General features: G+C 37.3%; 2 protein-coding genes, 1 long non-coding RNA gene and 1 pseudogene across 5 annotated transcripts in view; 2 read left to right on the top strand and 2 right to left on the bottom strand.

The window, feature by feature from the left end:
- Positions 1–19962, top strand: part of LOC309646918 (uncharacterized protein) — a 366785-nt gene that overhangs the window by 285244 nt on the left and 61579 nt on the right. The gene's annotated exons all lie outside the window — the stretch shown is intronic.
- PDE7A (phosphodiesterase 7A) overlaps positions 1–19962 on the top strand; it is a 102941-nt gene that overhangs the window by 36829 nt on the left and 46150 nt on the right. Inside the window, exon 1 of one of the 2 annotated variants that reach the window (XM_082433700.1) lies at positions 10636–12339. The exons of the other annotated variant lie outside the window; for it this stretch is intronic. Coding sequence (XP_082289826.1) covers positions 12280–12339 — 60 coding nt within the window. The 5' untranslated portion in view covers positions 10636–12279. Of the gene's footprint in view, positions 1–10635; positions 12340–19962 lie in introns of those variants that run through there. 2 annotated transcript variants of the gene reach the window in all.
- LOC309646937 lies at positions 1337–19958 on the bottom strand. Its single transcript, XR_014255676.1, has 2 exons — positions 14659–19958; positions 1337–3317 (listed from the first exon to the last, which is right to left on the bottom strand). It is a non-coding gene; the product is annotated as an uncharacterized lncRNA (long non-coding RNA).
- LOC309646920 (large ribosomal subunit protein eL39 pseudogene) lies at positions 6358–9821 on the bottom strand (annotated as a pseudogene). Its single transcript has one exon. The product of its transcript is annotated as a large ribosomal subunit protein eL39 pseudogene (transcript).

Here is a 19962-nt window from a genome sequence, read left to right as displayed (position 1 = left end):
TTACCAGCTCATGGATTCATTGCAGTAGGTATTTTCTGTATTTTCCAGCATTTTCAGCTGTTTTCAGTGGTAGGGTCCATTCTCTAAACTAGTCTGCTGTTGGAAATGATCCTGTGATCAAATGACTCCTGTGATCTCAGAGACTTAAACCGAATCATTACAGCCACCAGGTAAATAATAATAGGAATAGGAACACAGGTTTTGTCTTGATTATTAGCTATAATTTATTCTTGGCTGCTTCTTCCAAATCAGTGTCTGTTACAGAACCGGATGGCAGAATTTTTAATATTATCTGCTATATCTTGCTTTCATTTTGTAAAGGAACTAAGGGAGCCTAGATTGGAGGAAGTGGCTGAACCAAAAGTTCCTTCTCTAGCCTAGGTCTGGAAGAAACTATTACGAGCCCTACAGGGGATGCAGTTTGAAATTTGTTGAGCGTTGGCCTTCTTGTCACTTGCTTTTTGTATTACAGTTAAAGCTGTTTCTAATTGGCTTCAATGTTACAGAGGTATAAGAGGGAATGTTATTTATATTTATGTGTGAGAGAAAATAAACGCGTGGGGATGTGCTGTTTAGTTTGAATAGTTACCATTTGCGAGTTTTGGTCTTTTGCCCTCCCGGTCCTTTCCTGTTTGTAAGCCTGAAGATTTTGGTTTTAACCGTCTTATCTTCTCTCCTTGAGTAATCTTACCACATGGTCTTGAGTGCTTGGGAGGGGATTACTCCCAAATCCCTTCTTCAGCTCACCACAAGCCAGACTCCTGGATGGACATTTCCACTTAGTTGTCCCTGGGACACTGAGCCCGTTAGTCTCCTGAATCCTGTCACCTTTCTTTGTTCCTGTGGCCGCTACCCTAATCTCAGCCATCGTCTTATTCTGGATTAAGGCAGCAGCCTTCTTACAGAGCTCCTGAAACTGGAAGTCTTCCGCTGTATTAATCCATTCCATCCACTGGCACCCAAAGTATTTTTTCCAAAATATAATTTATGCATCACTCTCCTAAATAAAACCTTTCAATGTGTTCCTTTTGTCCTTTGTACACAGTTCAGACCTGTCAATATTGTTGCCAGTCCTTATTCTCTAGTCTCAATCCCTTACCACTCCCACCTTCACTTTACACTGTAACCTGTACTGAACTTCCTTTGTGGGTGGGAGGGAATAGATTTTGCTCCTCTTTTTGAAATTAAACTTTATTGAGGTATAATTTACACAATGTGATGAGTTTTAACAAATGTGTACACCAGTGCAGCTACTATCCTAATCAAGATACTGTGCTCTTCAATCACCCCCAGAAGTTCCCTTGGGCTCCTGCCCCAGACCACCACTACTGATTCGTTTTGCTTGTTCTCGAACTTCATATAAATGGAATCATACAAAATGTAGTCTTTTTTCCCTGATTTTTTTTTTCACTTAGCACAGTGTTTTTTGAGGTTTATCCATGTCATTGCACATATCAGTAGTTTCATTTTATTGCTGAGCAGTATTCCATTGTATGGATATACCACAGTTTATTTATCCATTAATTAGTTGTTGGATGCATGTGTTGTTACCAACTTTGACTATGGGCATACCTCATTTTATTGCACTTTGCAGGTATTGTGTTTTTTACAAACTGAAGATTTGTGGCAACCCTGCATTGTCAAATGATGGTTATCATTTTTTTTTTAAGCAATAAAGTATTTTTAAATTAAGGTATGTACATTGTTTTTTTGGACATAATGCTCTTACACACTGAAGAGACCACAGTATAGTGTAAACATAACTTTTATATGCACTGGGAAACCAAAAAATTCATGTGACTTGCTTTATTGTGACATTTGCTTTATTGCAGTGGTCTGGAACTGAACATTTACTATCTCTGAGGGATGCCTATATGAATGAAGCTATGAACATTCATGTTCAGGTCATTTTGGGGGACATACGTTTCATTTGCAGAGTTCTAATTGCTCCCCATCCCAACACTAGATATTGCCAGTCTTTTTAATTTTAGCTGTTCTTACTGGGTGTGTAGTGGTATCTTGTGGTTTTAATTTTCATTAAATTTAATTTTCATTTAATTTTCATTTCTCCAGTGATTAAACATGTTGAGCATCTTTTCGTGTGTGTATTAGCTATTTGTATATCTTCGTATATCCTCTTTTGTGACTTGTCCAAGTTTTTTTTGTTGTTGTTGTTCAAGTTTTTAGCCTATATTTTAAATTGAATTAGTTGTGATTAAGATATGAGTTGTAATTAATATATGTATAATATATTCTGGATCAAATCCTTGGTCAGACATTTATATTGCAAATATCTGAGTCTGTGGTTTGCATTTTCATATCTTAACACTGTCTTTGAAGAGATGTTTTTAATTATAATTAAGCATAGTTAACATTTTTTATGACTAGTGTTTTTGTATCTAGAAATCTTTACTTAACCCTAAATCATGAATATATTCTCGTACTTTTTCTTAGAGATTTTATTGTTTTAGCCTTTATGTTTAGATATAATGATCTGTGTTAATTTTTTGTATAGCATGAGATTGCATGTTGAGATTTTTTTTTCATAAGTTTATATAGTGCCATTTGTTGAAAAGATTACATTTTCCCTTGAATTACTTGGGCACCTTTGTCAAATATCGATTGACCACATAAGTGTGGGTCTGTCTTTGAACTCTCTGTTGAGTTCTGATGCTCTACGTCTGCCTTTATGTAAAAACCACATTGTCTGTAGCTTTAAATTAAGTCTTGAAATCAGGTAGTGCAAGTCCTCCAATCTTCTTTTTTCTTTCCAAAACATTTCTGGCTATTCTAGATCTTTAGTGTTTCCATACAGATTTTAGAATTTGCTTGTCAGTTTCTTTTAAAAAAAAAAATGCTGGAATTTTAATTGGGATTGTGTTGGATTTATAGATTAACTTGAGAAAAATTGGAAACAATATTGAGCCTTCCAATCCGTAAACATGTGTATTAGTTTCCTAGGGCTGCCAAAACAAAGTATTACAAACTGGATGGCTTATAGTACAGAAATTTATTTTCATGGTTCTAGAAGCTAGAAGTCAGAAGCTAAGGTGTCAGCAGGGCCATGTTCTCTCTGAAGGCTCTTGGGGAGGAATCCTTCCTTGTCTCTTCTAGCTTCTTGTGGTTGCCGGCCATCCTTGTTATTCCTTGGCTTGTAGATGCATTACTCCAGTCTCTGCCTTTGTCTTCACATGGCCTTTACCTTTGTGTGGTTGTGTGTCTGTGTCCAGATTTCTCTCTTCTTATAAGGACATGAGTTATATTGGATTTCAAGCCCACTCTAACCCAGTATACTGTTATCTTAAACTTGATTACATCTGCAAGGAAACAAGTAAAGTCACATTCATAGGTACTGGGCGTTATGACCTTGAAAAATCTATTGGGGAAAACACAATTCAGTCTTGTAACAACATGATATATTTCTCCATTTATTTAGGTCTTTAATTTCTCTCAAAAATGTTTTATAATTTTCATTGTACAGATCTTGCTCATATTCTATTAAATTTGTCTTTAAGTATTCATGTTTGTGGATGCTATTGGAAGTAGTATTTTTTTATTTCATTTTTCTATCATTTTTTACGAGTATATAGAAATGCAGTTGATTTTTATATATCAAATTTGTGTCCTGTGACGTTGCTAAATTTTTATTAGTTCCAGAAATTCTTTTGTAGGGTTTTTATGATTTTCTATATAGATGATAATATTGTCTGCAAATAAAAGACAGTTTTTCTACTTTCTTTCCAATTTGTATGCTGTATGTTTCTTTTTCTTGCCTTAATGCATTGGCTCTGACTTTAAATACCATATTAAAGATGTAAAGCAGACATCCTTGTCTTTTTTGTGATCTTAGGGCAAAAGCATTTAATTTTTTATTTTTAAGTATGATGATGGCTGTAGGTTTTTAAATAGATGTCCTTTATCAGATGAGGGAGTTTCCTTTTATTCCTAGTTTAGTAAGAGTGTTTAGCATAAGTGAGTTGAATTTTGTTCAGTGCCTTTTCTTTATCAGTTGAAATGATTATATGATTTTTTTTAATTCTAATATGTTGAATTACATTTATTGTTTTTTTGAACAGAAAACCAATTTTGGATTCTTGGGATAATCTCCACTTAGTCATAATGCATTTCCTTTTTATATATTGTTGGATTTGATTTACTAATATTTTCTTATAAATCTTTGTGTCTATGTTTATGAGTGATTTGGTTTATGATTCCCTTTTGTAATGTCTTTGGTTTTGGTATCAGTTGTTTTTTTTAGTAATTTTATTGTGATGTATCTTGGTGTGGCTTTCTTTGTGTTTCTCCTATTTGGGGTTCATTGAGCTTCTTTGACATCTGGATTAATAGTTGTCATCAAATTTGGAAAATGTTTAGGTAATTTCTGTTGATCTCTTCTATAGCATTTAGTCTGCCGTTAAGCCCAACTGCGAATTTTTAGTTTAGATGTTGTATTTTTTAGCTGTAAGTGATTCATTTTTTTTTAAGTTTCAATTTCTTTTTTCATAGTGTGCATGTTTTCTTTAAAATCTTTGTATATATTTACAATAACATTGTAAAAGTCCTTAATCTACCAATTCCATCATCTTGTTCATTTCTGGGTTTTTATTGACTCCCCACCATCACCCCGTTTGGGCTCACATTTTCTCGTTTATTCTCCTAATTTGTTATTTTTCACTTGTCGTCTTTAAAAGAGTGTTGAGTTTTGATCTGGTAAGCAATTTAGTTACTTGTGGATCAGCCTGATCCTTTTAGGCATATTTTAAGCATTGTTAGTGTGGGTCCAGAACAATGCTGTCCAGTAGAACGTTCTGCATTGTTGGGCTACATTTGCCCTTCTCCTGTGCTATGGCATTTCTTGGGTCGCTATGGAATGTCCCAGGTATTCTTTGAGAGCTCTTCACTGTGGTTGGTGGGGACCAAATGTTTCCCAACTCCCCTGTAGTTGTTCTTTTCCCAGCCTCATGGTATCTCATTCTACACATGGCTAGCTTAGTATTTAGCCAAAGACTCAAGGAGACCCATTTTCAGACTTCTGGAGCCCGTTATCTTCACGGCTCTTCCTGTCTGGTACTCAGCCCTGCAAAATCCAAGTATTGTACCCTCCCTGAACTCCAGTCTCTGTGTCCTCAACTTTGTGAGACTTCTTGCTCTGCAGGGTTACTCTGCTCTGCTTTGGGGTTTGGTAACTGCTTTCAAGAAACCTGGGCAATTATAGGTCTCACCTTGTTTGTTTTCTTCCCCCTTCTCTCAGGGATCAAAGTCCCGTACTGCTTGTGTAACATCTGAAAGCAACGTTTCACGTAGATAGCCTAGTTCTCTAGTTGTTCATGATGGGAGTGCTGGTCCACTACCAGTTGTCCTATCATTTATTGAACCTTGTTTATATTTTTATAAACAAGCCGTGATTTTGCTTACCTCGGATTTTTGCACATACTGCTTTTTCTGTGCTTGGAACTCTTTCCCCCACCTCTTGTGTGACAAACTCTTATGAAATCATTTAAGGGTCAGATTATGTGTCACTTTTTCCCAGTGGTCTTCCTAGCTACTACTGAATCCTGGGTTAAGTGTCATATTTGGCACTCATAGCATCTTACATTTGCTTGTAATTGTGGTTATTTGTTATGATTGTTTGTAGTCCCCACAAAAATCTGAGCTGTATGAAGGCAAGGACTGTGTCCATTTATGTTATATCCTTCATGCCCAACACAGTGGAGATCTCAAAATCTTTTTCTGCATCTCCTTCTGTCCCTTGCAGTACTATATGTGGAGATGAAATAGTACTATTCAGTGTGCCTCAAATATACTTCAGAAATTTTTTGTGCTTCTACTCTGATTGGTTTGGAGAGGGGAACAATTGTTGACAGTTGGTGTTTCCTTTTTAAATTTGACCAATCTCTGAGAGATTAGTATTTTTCTTCTTTAGTATTTATGTTATAAATATTTTGATATATATTTACTCACAAGTAGTGGTTAGTTCGTAGTATTATTTTTAGCATGAAGTTTTTTTCCTTACCTACAAATAGTTCTCATTTAAAAATTATCTTTTGAGATAAATTCCAGTAACCACTTAGATGTTAGTAACTTTGAGGAAATCAGTATGGCTAGGTCTGTGGGGTGTGGTGGGGGATGAATTTCCCATTGAAGAGCCTTTAATAACAGCTTTCTTAGAAAGGCTTCTTTGATTATGAAATCGAGTCAGGTATAGTATTGTGGGATCTTAGAACTGGCAGAGACCTTGAAGGTCGTTTTTTCTAGCCTGCTCTACAACCCCCTTGACAGAGGCTAGTTTGAGGCAGCTCCTTTCAATTTCCATGGTTCTAACTGTAGAAAGTTCTTAGAAAGTAATATTGAATCAAATTCTATTTTCCACAAACTTGTGCCCATTGGTCTACTTCCACCTTTCATAATTTCACAGAATAAAGCTGAACTCCTTGGCTTATTTTATCTTATAGCAGTTTATATATTATCCTTATCTGCATTTAAAAATGTTATGTATGAATGCATCTTCCAGTGTAATATTGAGAACTGAATTCAGTCTTATAAATGTGGCCTGTATTGAGAACAGTGGAGTATCCTTGATTTGGATACTTATCTGACTCTCAGTGCTTCCTAAGATTGCCTTTACTTTACTGTCTCTTATTAATTTAGAGTTTAAACATTCTGGCGTTTTGTTTTTTTTTTAAGGAAACTTGTAAACTCCACTTCCACTGTTCCATATGCATGCAGTTTATTTTATATTAAAATTCATACTTCATTCTCTTTTTACGTTATTTTGTAATTAAGCACGGTGGTTTATACTTTGTGTTTTATATGCAGATATGATATGCATTAGTCCGATCTGCATCCCAATAAATAAACTGTGGAACAAGACAAAGTCAAATGTAGAGTTCTGTTAGCTACCTCTAGAATTCTTCCACTAGCTTGATATCCGGTACTTAAACTCTGGTTATGTTTGTTCAGTCAGCTAGGAGTCAGCCTAACATTGCTCTGTTTTGTTCTCAAGGATGCCTCCAGAGACTATGTGTGCAGCCTTGCTGAAATTAAAGTGTCCGGTGTCTGTGACATTCTCTTGGTCTTATATACTAGCAGCCTAAGTCCAAACTCTACAGTTGTCAAATCTACACCACTGATTTTTTTTTTTTTTTTCCTTCTGGAAATTGTGACCATTTCTACTTTTCCATAATTTTTTTTCCGACAAAAGGTCTCACATATTTATTACTGAGCCAAAGCACTAGTGCAGAAGCACAAAGAGAAAAATCATTTTCCCAATAAAACACATCCAGCTGTTCAGATAGTAGTGATGTTCTCAGAGTGATATGGTAAGATGCACGTGACCTTGACACAGCATAAATATGTGTGCCACTTCATACGCGAGGCTCCTTATAGACCCAGCTTGGTTCTTCTCCAGTGTCTTCTCTTGGAGTTGTACCTAGTTTTATTACCGGTTTTCATTCGAATCCATTGGGGAATGGGACGATTCTGCTTTCGTTTCTTGGCCGGGAATCACTTGATCCTCAAAGTCTTGTGAGAAGACATGGCGAGGAGCAAATTCCCATAATTTTTTAAATACTGTGAACAGTCGTTCAATAAGCAAATCTCTGAGTTCTTTTAATAGCATAAAATGTAGTTTCCTGGACCAGAAGACTTGAATGTTTGTAAAAGGTCAGGGTGTTTTTATTATTGAATACTGCCTTCATACCAAGACTAATCACATGTTCATTGCCATTAATTACTATCCAACAGAAAACTTAATTCAGAACTCTAAATCAGTATGACACAAAGGTCTTAATTAAGTGGTAAAACTCCCATGTTACCATAGTTTTAAAATAATTTTTGTTACTTATCAAGGATTAATTTTTTGGTCAGTTTCATATCTCTTGAAATTCATAACATTTGAAAAATAATAAGCTCCGATATGTGGTTTTTAGTAAAAGAAATAAAAAACCCGCCCTGATGTACTATTTGGTATTAAAATTGGCTGGAATTCAACATGATAAAAGCACAGTTGGAAGGTTTAGACTACAGTATTCACATTTTTCTATTATAAACTTGGTTATAATTTCCAGCAGACACTACATTTGTATAAAGAACTCTGAGATAGGCTCTTCTTGTCAACAGGATTCCGAAATTATAGACACTGATGTCAGTGCAGATGAGGTTAGCCTAATTTGGTCAAGAGAAGGACATGCTGAGTCTCTATATGGATAGCTGAAGGCTACTGCCAAGATTGACAGGTGTCCTGTGAGTGGCAAAGAGCCCCAGGGATAAAATTTGCGCTTGGATTACTTCTCTTACGACACAGTGATCAAAGCTGTACCTTTTCCTTCTATAGATCATGCTCCTAAAATAGTGAGATTTGCTTTTAATACCCTGACCGTTCAGATATTACTTTTATAAGCCCCAGAAAGGTAAAGAGTTTTATACTTTTTTCTTATAGTATTAAATTCTGTTTTTGAAAGCTTAGCTGTCTCCTATGCATTAATTTTTCTAGTAGAGTCAAGTGATTTTTTTTGTTGCTCTGTCATGTTTCACTAAGGCTTTGAGACAGGTGAGAAAAGTTAATGTAAGAGAATACATTTATTATTATTGTAAAAGAGGCAACTATTTCTTTATGGGATAATAAATTATTTTATATTTAGAAAGATTAATTTTAAGATAATCTTCTAAGAAATAGACATAATATCCTAAAGGAGTGTTAATACAATTTGATAACAGCCTTTGTTTCTATTTTGTCTTATTGAAAATTTTTTATTAAGAGAAGCCTTATATTTTGTCAAGATAAATTAGTGATAAATATTTCATATCTCAGAATAGGAGAAGTTTTAAAGCCATTAGGTCCGTGCCATTAAGAAAGGTAAGTGTACTGTTTTAAGAAAAACTTGTATTGCCTGAGCTTTTTGTAAGATTTGAGTGATGTAAATGTGTCATCAGCAACGAAGGAGCTATGATTTTAGGCATAAACTTAGTAGCTATTTCTATTCAAATAGGAAATTGTCTGATCTGGAAGGACTGTGTCTTGATTATCTCTGTATTTCAGTGTCAGACATACAGTAGATATTTAAGGAAGAGTATGCTGGGGAACCACTTTAAGGAGCCAGCCTGTTCACTGGTGTGAAAAATGACCTTAGCCCTACCAGGCCTCAGAAGAGGTTCCCAGGGCACTGGGCAAGCACAGCACACGTTGCCCTCATGAACCATGTGATTTCAGTTAAGCCCAGAGTTGGGGTGGAGCTGGAGTGGTTGGGTCATGATCATGGTTAGGTCTTAATTATTTAATTTGGACTTGGCTAAATGTTATTGAGAGCCTGCTATGAGTGCGGTATTCTTTTACAGATGTTATTAAACTCCTGTGAAGGGAGGAAGGCAAGGCCCTTACAGGTGGAGATTCACCCAGGTTCACTCAGCTCTTGGCAGTACAGCTGGGAAATAAACCCAGGCTCTTGACTCCAAACCCAGTAGAGTTTTGAGATGGTGGGATAATCTCGACAGAAGTTCATTTAAATGAGAGAATTTTTAGGACTGCCTTTCTTTTTTTCCTGTGTGTCTCAGTTCTGATTCTTTCCCTCTTCCCTTGTTCAGTCCTTCACTTGTATGTATTTACTTCTTTTTGGCTCCGCCCTGCCGCATGTGGGATCTGGTTCCCCGACCAGGGGTCGAACCCGCGCCTCCTGCCATGGAAGCACGAAGTCTTAACCACTGGACCACCAAGGAAGTCCCAATCCTCCACTTTTAGACGAAAAGCAAGTTGAGATTCTTGACCTCACCGTTAACCAAAAAGGCATTTATCAAAATGTACCAAAAATAACAGTATCGTATTTGCTTCTTAGAACTCAACTTTTCGAGCAGCTGAATGGCTGGGAACTGTGAGGATAAGAAGTATTTCTGGGCTGAGCATCGAGGTAGTAGGCTCGTCTGGAGTGTGCAGCCCAGGCTAGCGCGGCAGGTAATGAATGGTGACCACCAGCAATTCTCCTGAGAGTGGAGCTGATTACATTTGGCTGCTCTGTCCCATTCCTGGGCATCCTTTGAGTTTGCTGGCTGGAACCTTACTGCCCAGAGAGTAATCCAAGACCCTGACAATCTCATGTCACACCTAGTTTCGTGACAGACTAAAAAAGTTATCTCCATTTGTGCAAGGATTAGCATTACAGCTTGTTAGTTCAGTAGAAAGAAGAGATATATATAATGTATAAGGTGTAGTGGGAAATGTATGGCCGTATGTTATGTATAGCTTCAATTTAGAAAAATTGTGATGTGCATCTGTAATTTGAATTTATGCCTCATTTTGACAGGTGGAGAATTAACTTTTTAAAAAAAATAAACTCTTCCTACTGAGGACTGGATAATGAAAACAGCATTGGTATTTGAACTATTTGGGCTGTTTTCAAATATTTTAGAACCGTCATGTGGGTACCACCACTAGGCAGATGCCTTTGTCTCGCCGTGAACTGCAGCCCGTGACGTAGTCCTGTCGCATACGGAGTGTTTCCCAGCCCGTCCACCTCTCCCCCCAACACAGGCCGTGAGCGCCTCTCCTGGGCCTCCGCTGTGGCCTCCTGACCGCCCCCCAGCCCCTACCTCAATGAGCTGCACTTGACCCTAACCTGCTAAGTCTCCAGCAGGGTGGGAGTAGCTTTTAGGGTGCAGACGAAGCCCCTTCTCGGGGCCTCCGCTGTGGCGGTCCCACAGCCTGCACCCCAGCCTCCTCTGCTCTTCTTCCCGAACCTTCTGCTTGTCTTTGTTGCGCGTTGCCATGTCTGTGAGGACCATTCTTCCCATCCTCTTCGTGTTCTTGCCCTTTCAGTTCAGCTCAGGGACATTTCAGGGCCTCTGGGAAGAAGCCCCTGACCTCCTAACCGGGTCAGACCCGGGGCTTTGTTGGTGGTTCCCGTCACAGCTCCATCGTACTTGTTTCAGTTGCAGTTTTGTATTTATTTGCAGACTTTTTTTTTTTTAATGTATTTATTTATTTTTGGCTGCGTTGGGTCTTCATTGCTACACACGGGCTTTCTCTAGTTGCGGTGAGCGGGGGGCTACTCTTCTTTGAGGTGCGCGGGCTTCTCGTTGTGGTGGCTTCTCTTGTTGCAGAGCACGGGCTCTAGGTGCATGAACTTCAGTAGTTGTGGCACACGGGCTTCAGTAGTTGTGACTCGCAGGCTCTAGAGTGCAGGCTCAGTAGTTGTGGTGCACCGGCTTAGTTGCTCCGCGGCATGTGGGATCTTCCCGGACCAGGGCTCGAACCCGTGTCCCCTGCATTGGCAGGCGGATTCTTAACCACTGCGCCACCAGGGAAGTCCCATATTTGCAGACTTTGATTAATGTAGACTGACTAAACTGTACGTTTCGGGAGGGTAGGAGCCCTTTCCTTTTTCACTCAAAGATTATACCCCTGGAGTCCAGCAAAGGGCCTGGTACCTAGTTGCAGCTTAATGAATACTTGCATGAAAGTTTCATGAAAGGCTTTTTCTCTGCTGGCTGCTGTGAGAGATCATGAAGATGAATAGAGGCCCACTTTGCTTTCACCAAGCTCACTCACAGCCAGCCGAGAGAAGAATGAGACGTGTAACACAAATATTATCATGTAAGCTAGATTGCAAGTCGGGCTTAGAAATAGTGTACTTTTAATTGCTTGAAAAATGCAGATAGGCTGGCCTTTGTCAATAAATCCATAATGAGTGAATTATAATGTTAAATAGCATATTATCTATGAAAGCCCCTAGCATTCATAAAGTAATCCTAGCTCTAAAGGAAATAAAGAGTTGACCAAATTCAGTATTAAAAGTTGAAAAAATAGAATAAAATGCATTAATATTTTTAAATGCCAGGACATTATACCTGTGACGCTGGTCTAACGTGGAGGAAATGAGGAAATTTTTAGTACTGCCAAACATTTTTTGGAAGTTATTTGAAAGCATTCCTGGTGTTAAGGTCGAGGATGTGCTTGGGGCCAGCTGGAGACCTCGTTTGCCTACATTTTGTGAGACTGTTAGGTCAGCGCTCACGAAGGTGTTTCCTCCCCTCTTCCAGCTTTACTGACTCTCCTTCCCCAGCCCTGGGCTGTGGCATTAACCACGCGCTGGTAGGAGGGCCGGCTGGCAGCGTTTTCTCAGAGAGTCAGGTGACCCTTGTTTGAAGGCAGCTGCGTGAGGTTCAAGGCAGGCAGTGTCCCCTCTCTTCTGCCTCGGGACAGCTGGTTATTGTCAGATCCTAACAAATCTTCCTTGCCCATTGCTTTCTGGGAGAGGAGGGAGGCTATGCAGGGGGCTTTTCATTGATCCAATGGGAATTACATTGATCTGGTGTCTGGCCTTGGTTCTTATCAAGTGGATCGCCTCTAAGGTAGGCCATCTTTATTTTTAGGATTGTGACATTAATCATTAGTTTATATATGGGTAGGAATGAACTGGCTAGTCAAATTTCTTCTCCTTTTGCCTCAGTTTTATTTCTCTGATTAAAAGAGCTACACGTTTTACCTGTCGGCTGAGAAGCTTGAGATTACTGCATGTAATTTTTATTCTTCTCCCACCTATTCCTCCTGAAGGGCTTTTTATGGTATCATTCCTTGGTATTGAGGTAGCTTTCCTCAGGATCATTCCTTTAAAGAAGTGTTTACACTTAAAGAAGTTCAACTTTTAAGATTATGGAATTAACCAGTTTAGACATTTGGTGTACATATTTTAAACATTCTCTTCTGGAGATAGCAAATTTACTGTTGCTTATAAATTTAAAGTATAATTATTGAGGATTTCTAAACAATTAAAAACTTTTTAAAAACTAAATACCACTGTCTCTCATGTTCTCACTTAAGGTCTTCCTGCTGCTGAAATATATGCCTTACTTATAATATGTTGAAAAGAGTAAGATTATTATATATCTGTTGTTTTTAAATTTGGATTCCAAATATCGGGCTTAAGAAATGCTTGCTATAGTATTTCATCAGCTGAATCTAGCATTCCGTATTAAGTTGTCTTCATTATTCCCTATTAAAATTATGCTATGATTTAAAAAAAAAAAAAAAAGAAAGAAATGCTTGCTAGAATGCTAGCCATTTGCCATCCGAATGAGAGTCCGAAGTAGGAAATACTTAAGATTATACTATTTGAAATTATTTTTCTATACTTGTATAAAAATGATGGTCTTTCATCCACCAGGCAGCTTTTGTCTTCCTTTATTAAGAAATTGAAAAGTGTGAATAGTAACTTAAAATGTATAAGGCCATCACTGTTTGCTAATAAGCAACACAAAAGCTTCTTTTATATTTCTTCTTCAAGCGAGGTTTGAATCCCTGATAATACAATGTTTTTCACATTTAAGCATATTGTTTTAAGCATAATTGTCTTTTTCTTGAAGCAGTCCTGTTTTCTTAGTGAATACGATTGAAGAAATCTCTTAAAGAAAAACAGTGCACTCAGATTTTTAAAATCCTGTGTTTTGTAAGTTAAGAATTAATTTTGTTGCACTCACACCAATTTACTAATTGTTTTTAAAGGATTAGCTTGCCAAGTTACTGAATGAAGGTCAAGTTAATATTAATAATGCATTAGTTGAATTGTGGATGTTTTCAGAGATTTTTTTACTTTTGTTATAACCACCAAAAAATTTAAATTAAGTTTTTAAACAAAAAGAATGCTAGTATTTTAAGAGTGTGATTTTTTTTTTTTTTTTAATATATTGTTTGCATAGGGAAGAGGATTGGGAAGGATAGTGTTCAATGGATGGATTCGTACTTGGATAGGCACTCAGGTGCGAACACTTTCCTAGCATATGTAAGATGAATACAGTCTGAAAAAGCTCACTTTACTGCATCAGAGAAAACTGCTTTCAGAACTTTGGGCTTCATCTTTTGTAGTGTATTACCATTTTTGTAACGTTACCCAAAAATGTATTTAGTGCTGTTGTGTTTAAGCCTGTGACCTGTTTACTAATCTCCAAAACCCGGTGTATAAGACCTGCCTCGCAGAGGTCTTGTGCGGGTAAATGAGGTTTTGTATGAAAGCGCCTGGAGCATTTTCTGGCACAGAGTAGGAGCGCAGCAAGGAGTTAATATATCACTACTTCACCATCTAAGGGAAATACACACGCCTTTGCACAATAGATTATTTTACTGGAAAACCCAAACAAGATAAAAACCATAGCACTTAAGATATCTTTGCTCAGTTTTAAAACATGTCTGTCTTGGGAATTCCCTGGCGGTCCAGTGGTTAGGACTCGGCGCTTCCACTGCCGAGGGCGCGGGTTCAATCCCTGGTTGGGGAAGTAAGATCTCATAAGCCGCGCCAAAACAAAAAAAACATGTCTGTCTTTAAAAGTTATGTATTGGGGCTTCCCTGGTGGCGCAGTGGTTGAGAATCTGCCTGCCAACGCAGGGGACACGGGTTCGAGCCCTGGTCTGGGAAGATCCCACATGCCGCGGAGCAACTGGGCCCGTGAGCCACAACTACTGAGCCTGCGCGTCTGGAGCCCGTGCTCCGCAACAAGAGAGGCCGCGATAGTGAGAGGCCCGCGCACCGCGATGAAGAGTGGCCCCCACTTGCCGCAACTGGAGAAAGCCCTCGCACAGAAACGAAGACCCAACACAGCCATAAATAAATAAATTCTTTTTAAAAAGTTATGTATTAACTAATATCAGGAACAACTTTTACGCCTTTTGTCATTTACCTTGTAAGTCAGATCTTTTGCGGAAGAGTGGCGATTCACCCTGATGCAAGGTTGAGTGTCTTACCAGGGCACTCAAGACTCCTGTCTGTGTGGTGGTGGATCCTTTGGAACCTTCGAGCTTAACTTGTTTATGCTGCGGCTGTCAGTTTCTGATTAGCTCGGCCTCACCCCTGTTTTGACTTACACTAGTTTGCTTTACGAGCTGTTCCCAGGATGGCTAAATTAGAAAAGTCACGAGTAGAAGCTTCTCAGTTATTTCCATTCACTGGCGAGGTGAGGTGGGAATGTGGATGATAGCTCCGAGTGTTTTATGACTGACAGTGTGACAGGGGAATTTGATTAAATTTGTTTTACTGTCTTTATTTAAAAACAATTTTACTAGTATATGGCTTTAAAAATGATAGTCTTTTACAAAGATATATGTTAAGTCTGTGCTGCAGTCTCGGTGTATAAAGCACATGTAATTATTTTTTAAAGTAACATTCTAACATGGAAATCAAATTTTTAATGTTACAATTTATAATTTAAAGTATATTTATCCAAAAAAGAGTTACTTTAGATTATTTTACCTAGACTGTTTACAGTTTAATAATATTCATTTAGATCTTGGTCTGTGAGGCAATAAATGAGTAAATTATCACTCAGAATGTATTCATTGATGGGTCCACCTTTTTTTTTAAGTCCATTCTTAAAAAATTTTTCTGTTATCTCATTTGGATTTGTTTCATGAGAGTTGTGTCTTGCAGGTTAGGATAGCATTTAAGCTAAGTATTTGTGGACCAGGCTTCCTTAAATTGGTAATGAATAAAATAACTTGAATATTTTGCACATCCTTAAGTAATTTGTTAAAATACATTAAAATTAAATTCTACCCTTTTTGCCAAGTTTTTGTTAATGGTTAACTAATACAGACCCTAAGTTAGTGCCTCTATAAGTAAGTCTAAAGCGATTACCTTAAAATAAATTTAGTGTCATAGTTATAATCTAGGTTCTGTTCATTACCCAGTTTTTTACTTATACTATTTTAACAGCTGATGTTAGTCTTTCTCAATCCTTAAAGTGATAAAATGAGACTTTACCTTTCTAATTAGTGGCTCTTTTAGTAAATACCCTTCCTCTCATTAAAAAAAAAGGCAACCCTTCTCCTAAAGAGAACTGTTAGAGATAACAGGTTAAAATTTGTTTTAACAAGCTATTTACTCAATTTGATTGGATACTACTAGTGGGTTGATAGGTCCTGACCATGACAAACTATTACATAATTATATCTGTGGTTTCATGACTAGGATTTGGCCGATAGAAATATTTATTTCCACATCTGTGCTCTCCAGACTACTAGGTTTTCCTCTAATATGGTGGTATTAAGGGGAGTCTTGAAATCTAATAAGATAAATATCTTGGGGTAGAGATGGGAACAGCAGGTGTGAGTCGTGCCTTTTTAATACCAAGTGATTACAGTGGCTGTTTGCTCCGGAATAAGTAGTTTACCATGAAACACTGCAGGAGGCTTAGGGTCTTCTGTTGGTGGAAGACACTAACTTCATTAAGCATGATGCTGCCAGGAGTGTGTTCTGTATGATTTAGTCCCTGGGGTTTTGAGATCATCCGTTTCTTTGTAGATTTCTTTGTAGTACATTCTTACTGTAGCTTTAAATTTTAGTTCGATGTATTTTGTGAATATATAATAACTACACATGCTACAAAATTCAAAAGATATTCATTGAAAAGTCCTCTTCCTACCCTTGAGTCTGTCCTTCAGCTTCCCTGGAGGCAGCCAATGTTGAAAATTAGAATTTTATTTTTGCTTGTGACTTGTGTTCCTTTTATATTTCCTGAACTGTTGGGGTTTTTTGTTTGTTTAAGGCTACATTAAGTCATACAGCAGTTTAATTGATGTTTTTCTCTTGAATGATAAGCACCGAGGAGATAATAACAATGATTAGGGGAGCTATTTTGCATACTATATCCAAATGAGGGCTTTAAATACAGTAACTTTTCTTTATAATAACAGTAAAAAAAACATGATTATTTTTCCTTGAGATTTCTAGGTATATGTTGAAGAGTTGTAAATTTCATGCTAGGGGTTTGTGAGGAAAGAAGATCATTAATATGTAAAAATACCATCTCATTTCCTTAATATGTATTTTGTTAATGAAGTCAAGCATTTTTTTCTTGTGTTTATTAGTTTATTATTTCTCTTTCTGTGAGTAGTGTATTTATGTCCTACCTGTTTTTCTACACTATTATTCATCATTTTGTAATTGATTTGTAAGACACTTCTTTTTTCTCCCTTCATTTTTAGGTGTAGCAGGGAAAAATTAGCCCTTTGTCGTATCTGTTGAACTCATTTTTCTTCATTTGGAGTTTGTCTTTTGCCTATGTTTATGATATATTTTGCCATACATAATTTAACTTTTATGTGGCCGAATTGATCTGTTTTTCGTGACTTCTGGATTTTATAGAACAGTTAAAAAGGCCTTTCCTATTTAAGATTTCTTTTTGAGTCGTTATTTAAATTAAAAAAAAACTTCATTGAAGTATAGTTGATTTACAATGTTGTGTTAGTTTCAGGTGTACAGCAGAGTGATTCAGTTACACATATATATATTCTTTTTCACATCCTTTTCCATTATAGGTTACTATAAGATATTGAATATAGTTCCCTGTGCTATACAGTAGCTCCTTGTTGTTATTTGAGATTTTTTTTTTAATACAGTCATGTTTTCTTCTAATATTTTCATGCTTTTTTTTTTACATTAAAATTTCTGTTCCATGTGTAATTTATTTTGGAGGGGGAAGGTAATAATACAGCTTTATGTTTTTCCAGATAACAACCACTTAATCTAACATTTTAAATCAAATAATTAATATTTTTCCCACAGACTTGATTTTTTTTTTTTTTTTGGCTGCGTCACACAGCTTTTGGGATCTTAGTTCCCCCATCAGGGATTGAACCCCAGCCCTCGGCAGTGAAAGTGCTGAGTCCTAACCACTGGACTGCCAGGGAATTTCCTCTCCCCAGATTTTAGATCCTTTATTTAGCATATACAAAATTTCTGTATATTCTTGGATTTGATTCTAGATTCTCTGTTAAATATTTTGTCTATTTCTTTGCAGTGTCACACTGCTTTGTAATAGCTCCTGACGCTAGTTCTATTTATTACTGTTTTTTAAGAATTTGCTTGCCTATTTATTCAGCTAATATTATTGATTACATTAGAATGTGCTGGGCACTATTCTAAATGTTGGGATTTATTCTATATCTGGTGATACAGCATTGAACAAAGTCTCTGCCTCCACAGAGGTTAGATTCTGATATGAGGTTTGGTTAATTTTATCTTCTAGATGTTTAGTTTGTCTTTATATCAATTCTGTTCATTAATTTATTCATCAACTTAATTTGTAAATGATTATTCACTAATTTATTTACAATAAGTGCATTCAGTCATTTATTTACCAAATATTTATTTAGCATCTACTAAATAATAGTAGTTTTAAGGGCCAAGGATACAGTGGTGAATAAGTCAGACATGGTTCTTGCTCTTGTGGAGCTTTTGTTTTAGAACAAGCTAACAAGAGTAGGTCAGCTAGGTGTGCTGTACAGAGCATGAAGGTAGGGAGCTTTGGCGAGGGTGACTGTCTGGTGACTTTAGGTTTGATGGTCTGGGACTGCCTCTCTGAAGAGATGACATTTCATCTGGAACCTGAGAGGTAAGAAGGGAACGATGATGCAGTGATCCTGGACAGAACAGCAGGTATCAAGGCTGTGCGTTTGGCGTGGTTGAGGAAGGGCAAGGCGGCCAGGGTGGCTGGCTGTTCGTGGTAGAAAGAGGACGGTAGGACAAGAGGGCTGAGGGGTAGGCAGATCATGGAGAGTCAGGTGTTTGGAGTTTATTCCAAGTGTAGTGGGGGCCATTGGAGGACTTCTGAGCAGTAGCTGGAATGTTCACTCTTGCTTCTGTGTGAATGGACTGGGGGCCAAGAGATGCAGCAGGAAAACCAGTCAGCAGGGCAGAACATTGCAGGAGTCCAGGTGAGAGATGCTATTGCCTGAGACAGAACGAAGAAGTGGAGATCGAGGAAGGGAGATGAGTGTGAAGGTGGAGTTGGCAGAACTTGCTGAGGGTGTTTCAGGTCTTACAAAGGTGTTTTTTTGTTTTTTTTGTTTTTGTTTTTGGTAATTATATTTAAAATATTTGCAATACTCGTTATTTTTTATAATGGCTTTATTGAGGTATAGTTCATGTACCATACAATTCACCCATTTAAAGTGGGTGATTTTTTTCAATTCAGTGCTTTTTGGTATATTCACAGAGTTGTGCAGTCATTACCACAGTTAATTCGAGAACACTTTCATCATTGCAGGTAGAAACCCTGTGCCCATTAGCATTCACTCTCCAGTTCCCACCAACTCTCCCAACTCTAGGCAACCACCAGTCTACTTTCTGATTCTATGGATTTGCCTGTTTGGGATATTTCATATAATTGGAAACATGTGCTTTTTGGTCCTTTGTGACTGGCTCCTTTCACTCAATATACTGTTCTCAGGGTTCAACCATGTTGTAACATGTATCAGTACTTCAGTCCTTTTTATGTCTGAATAACAACACTAGATATTGAATACTGAATAATACTGTACGGCTGTACTGCATTAGTTGGTAGACATTTGGATTGTTTCCAGTTGGGGGCCATTATGAGTAATGTTGCAAGATACTTTTTATACCTGTTTATTTTTAAGCTCAAAATGTATTTTTAAGTCTGTTCTCTTTCAGTGACACCTCATTTTTTGTTTTACTCAAATTTCTTTGAGTGCACTGATTACATTTTTTAAATTCTCTTATTTCTTATAGCTTCTGGGCCATTTGGTTTTTCATTTTGTTCCATTTACTTCTAGCTAAAGAGTTTCTTCAAATGTCTGATGTTTCTTGTTTGCTTATTCATTCATGTTTAAATGAAGGGAATAGTGAAGTAGTTGAACTGTGTCTCTCCATCAATTCCGTCTACCTCTGCAGAAGCTCTCTCTTCAAGTGGGCTTGTATGATGTACTCTGACATTAAATTTCCACCTACTGTGTTCCTCACTCTCTATCCACATCTCCAGTAATGCTTAATCATATTGTATTATAATTATTTGTCTTCCTCACAACTAGAGATTTCAAGAGCAAATGCTGTATTTAATTTCATTTTGTATATCCCAACTTCTCTTGCACAGTGCGTCACAAAAAATAATAAATACATGTTTGTTGAATTGAATTTTATATCCCATTTTAAATTGTCATGCATTAAAATGTGTGTTTTTTTTTCT

This window comes from Balaenoptera physalus, assembly GCF_965194825.1.
Source record: "Balaenoptera physalus genome assembly, chromosome: 17".
Taxonomy (NCBI): domain Eukaryota; kingdom Metazoa; phylum Chordata; class Mammalia; order Artiodactyla; family Balaenopteridae; genus Balaenoptera; species Balaenoptera physalus.
This window is presented reverse-complemented; position numbering and strand designations above follow the sequence as displayed.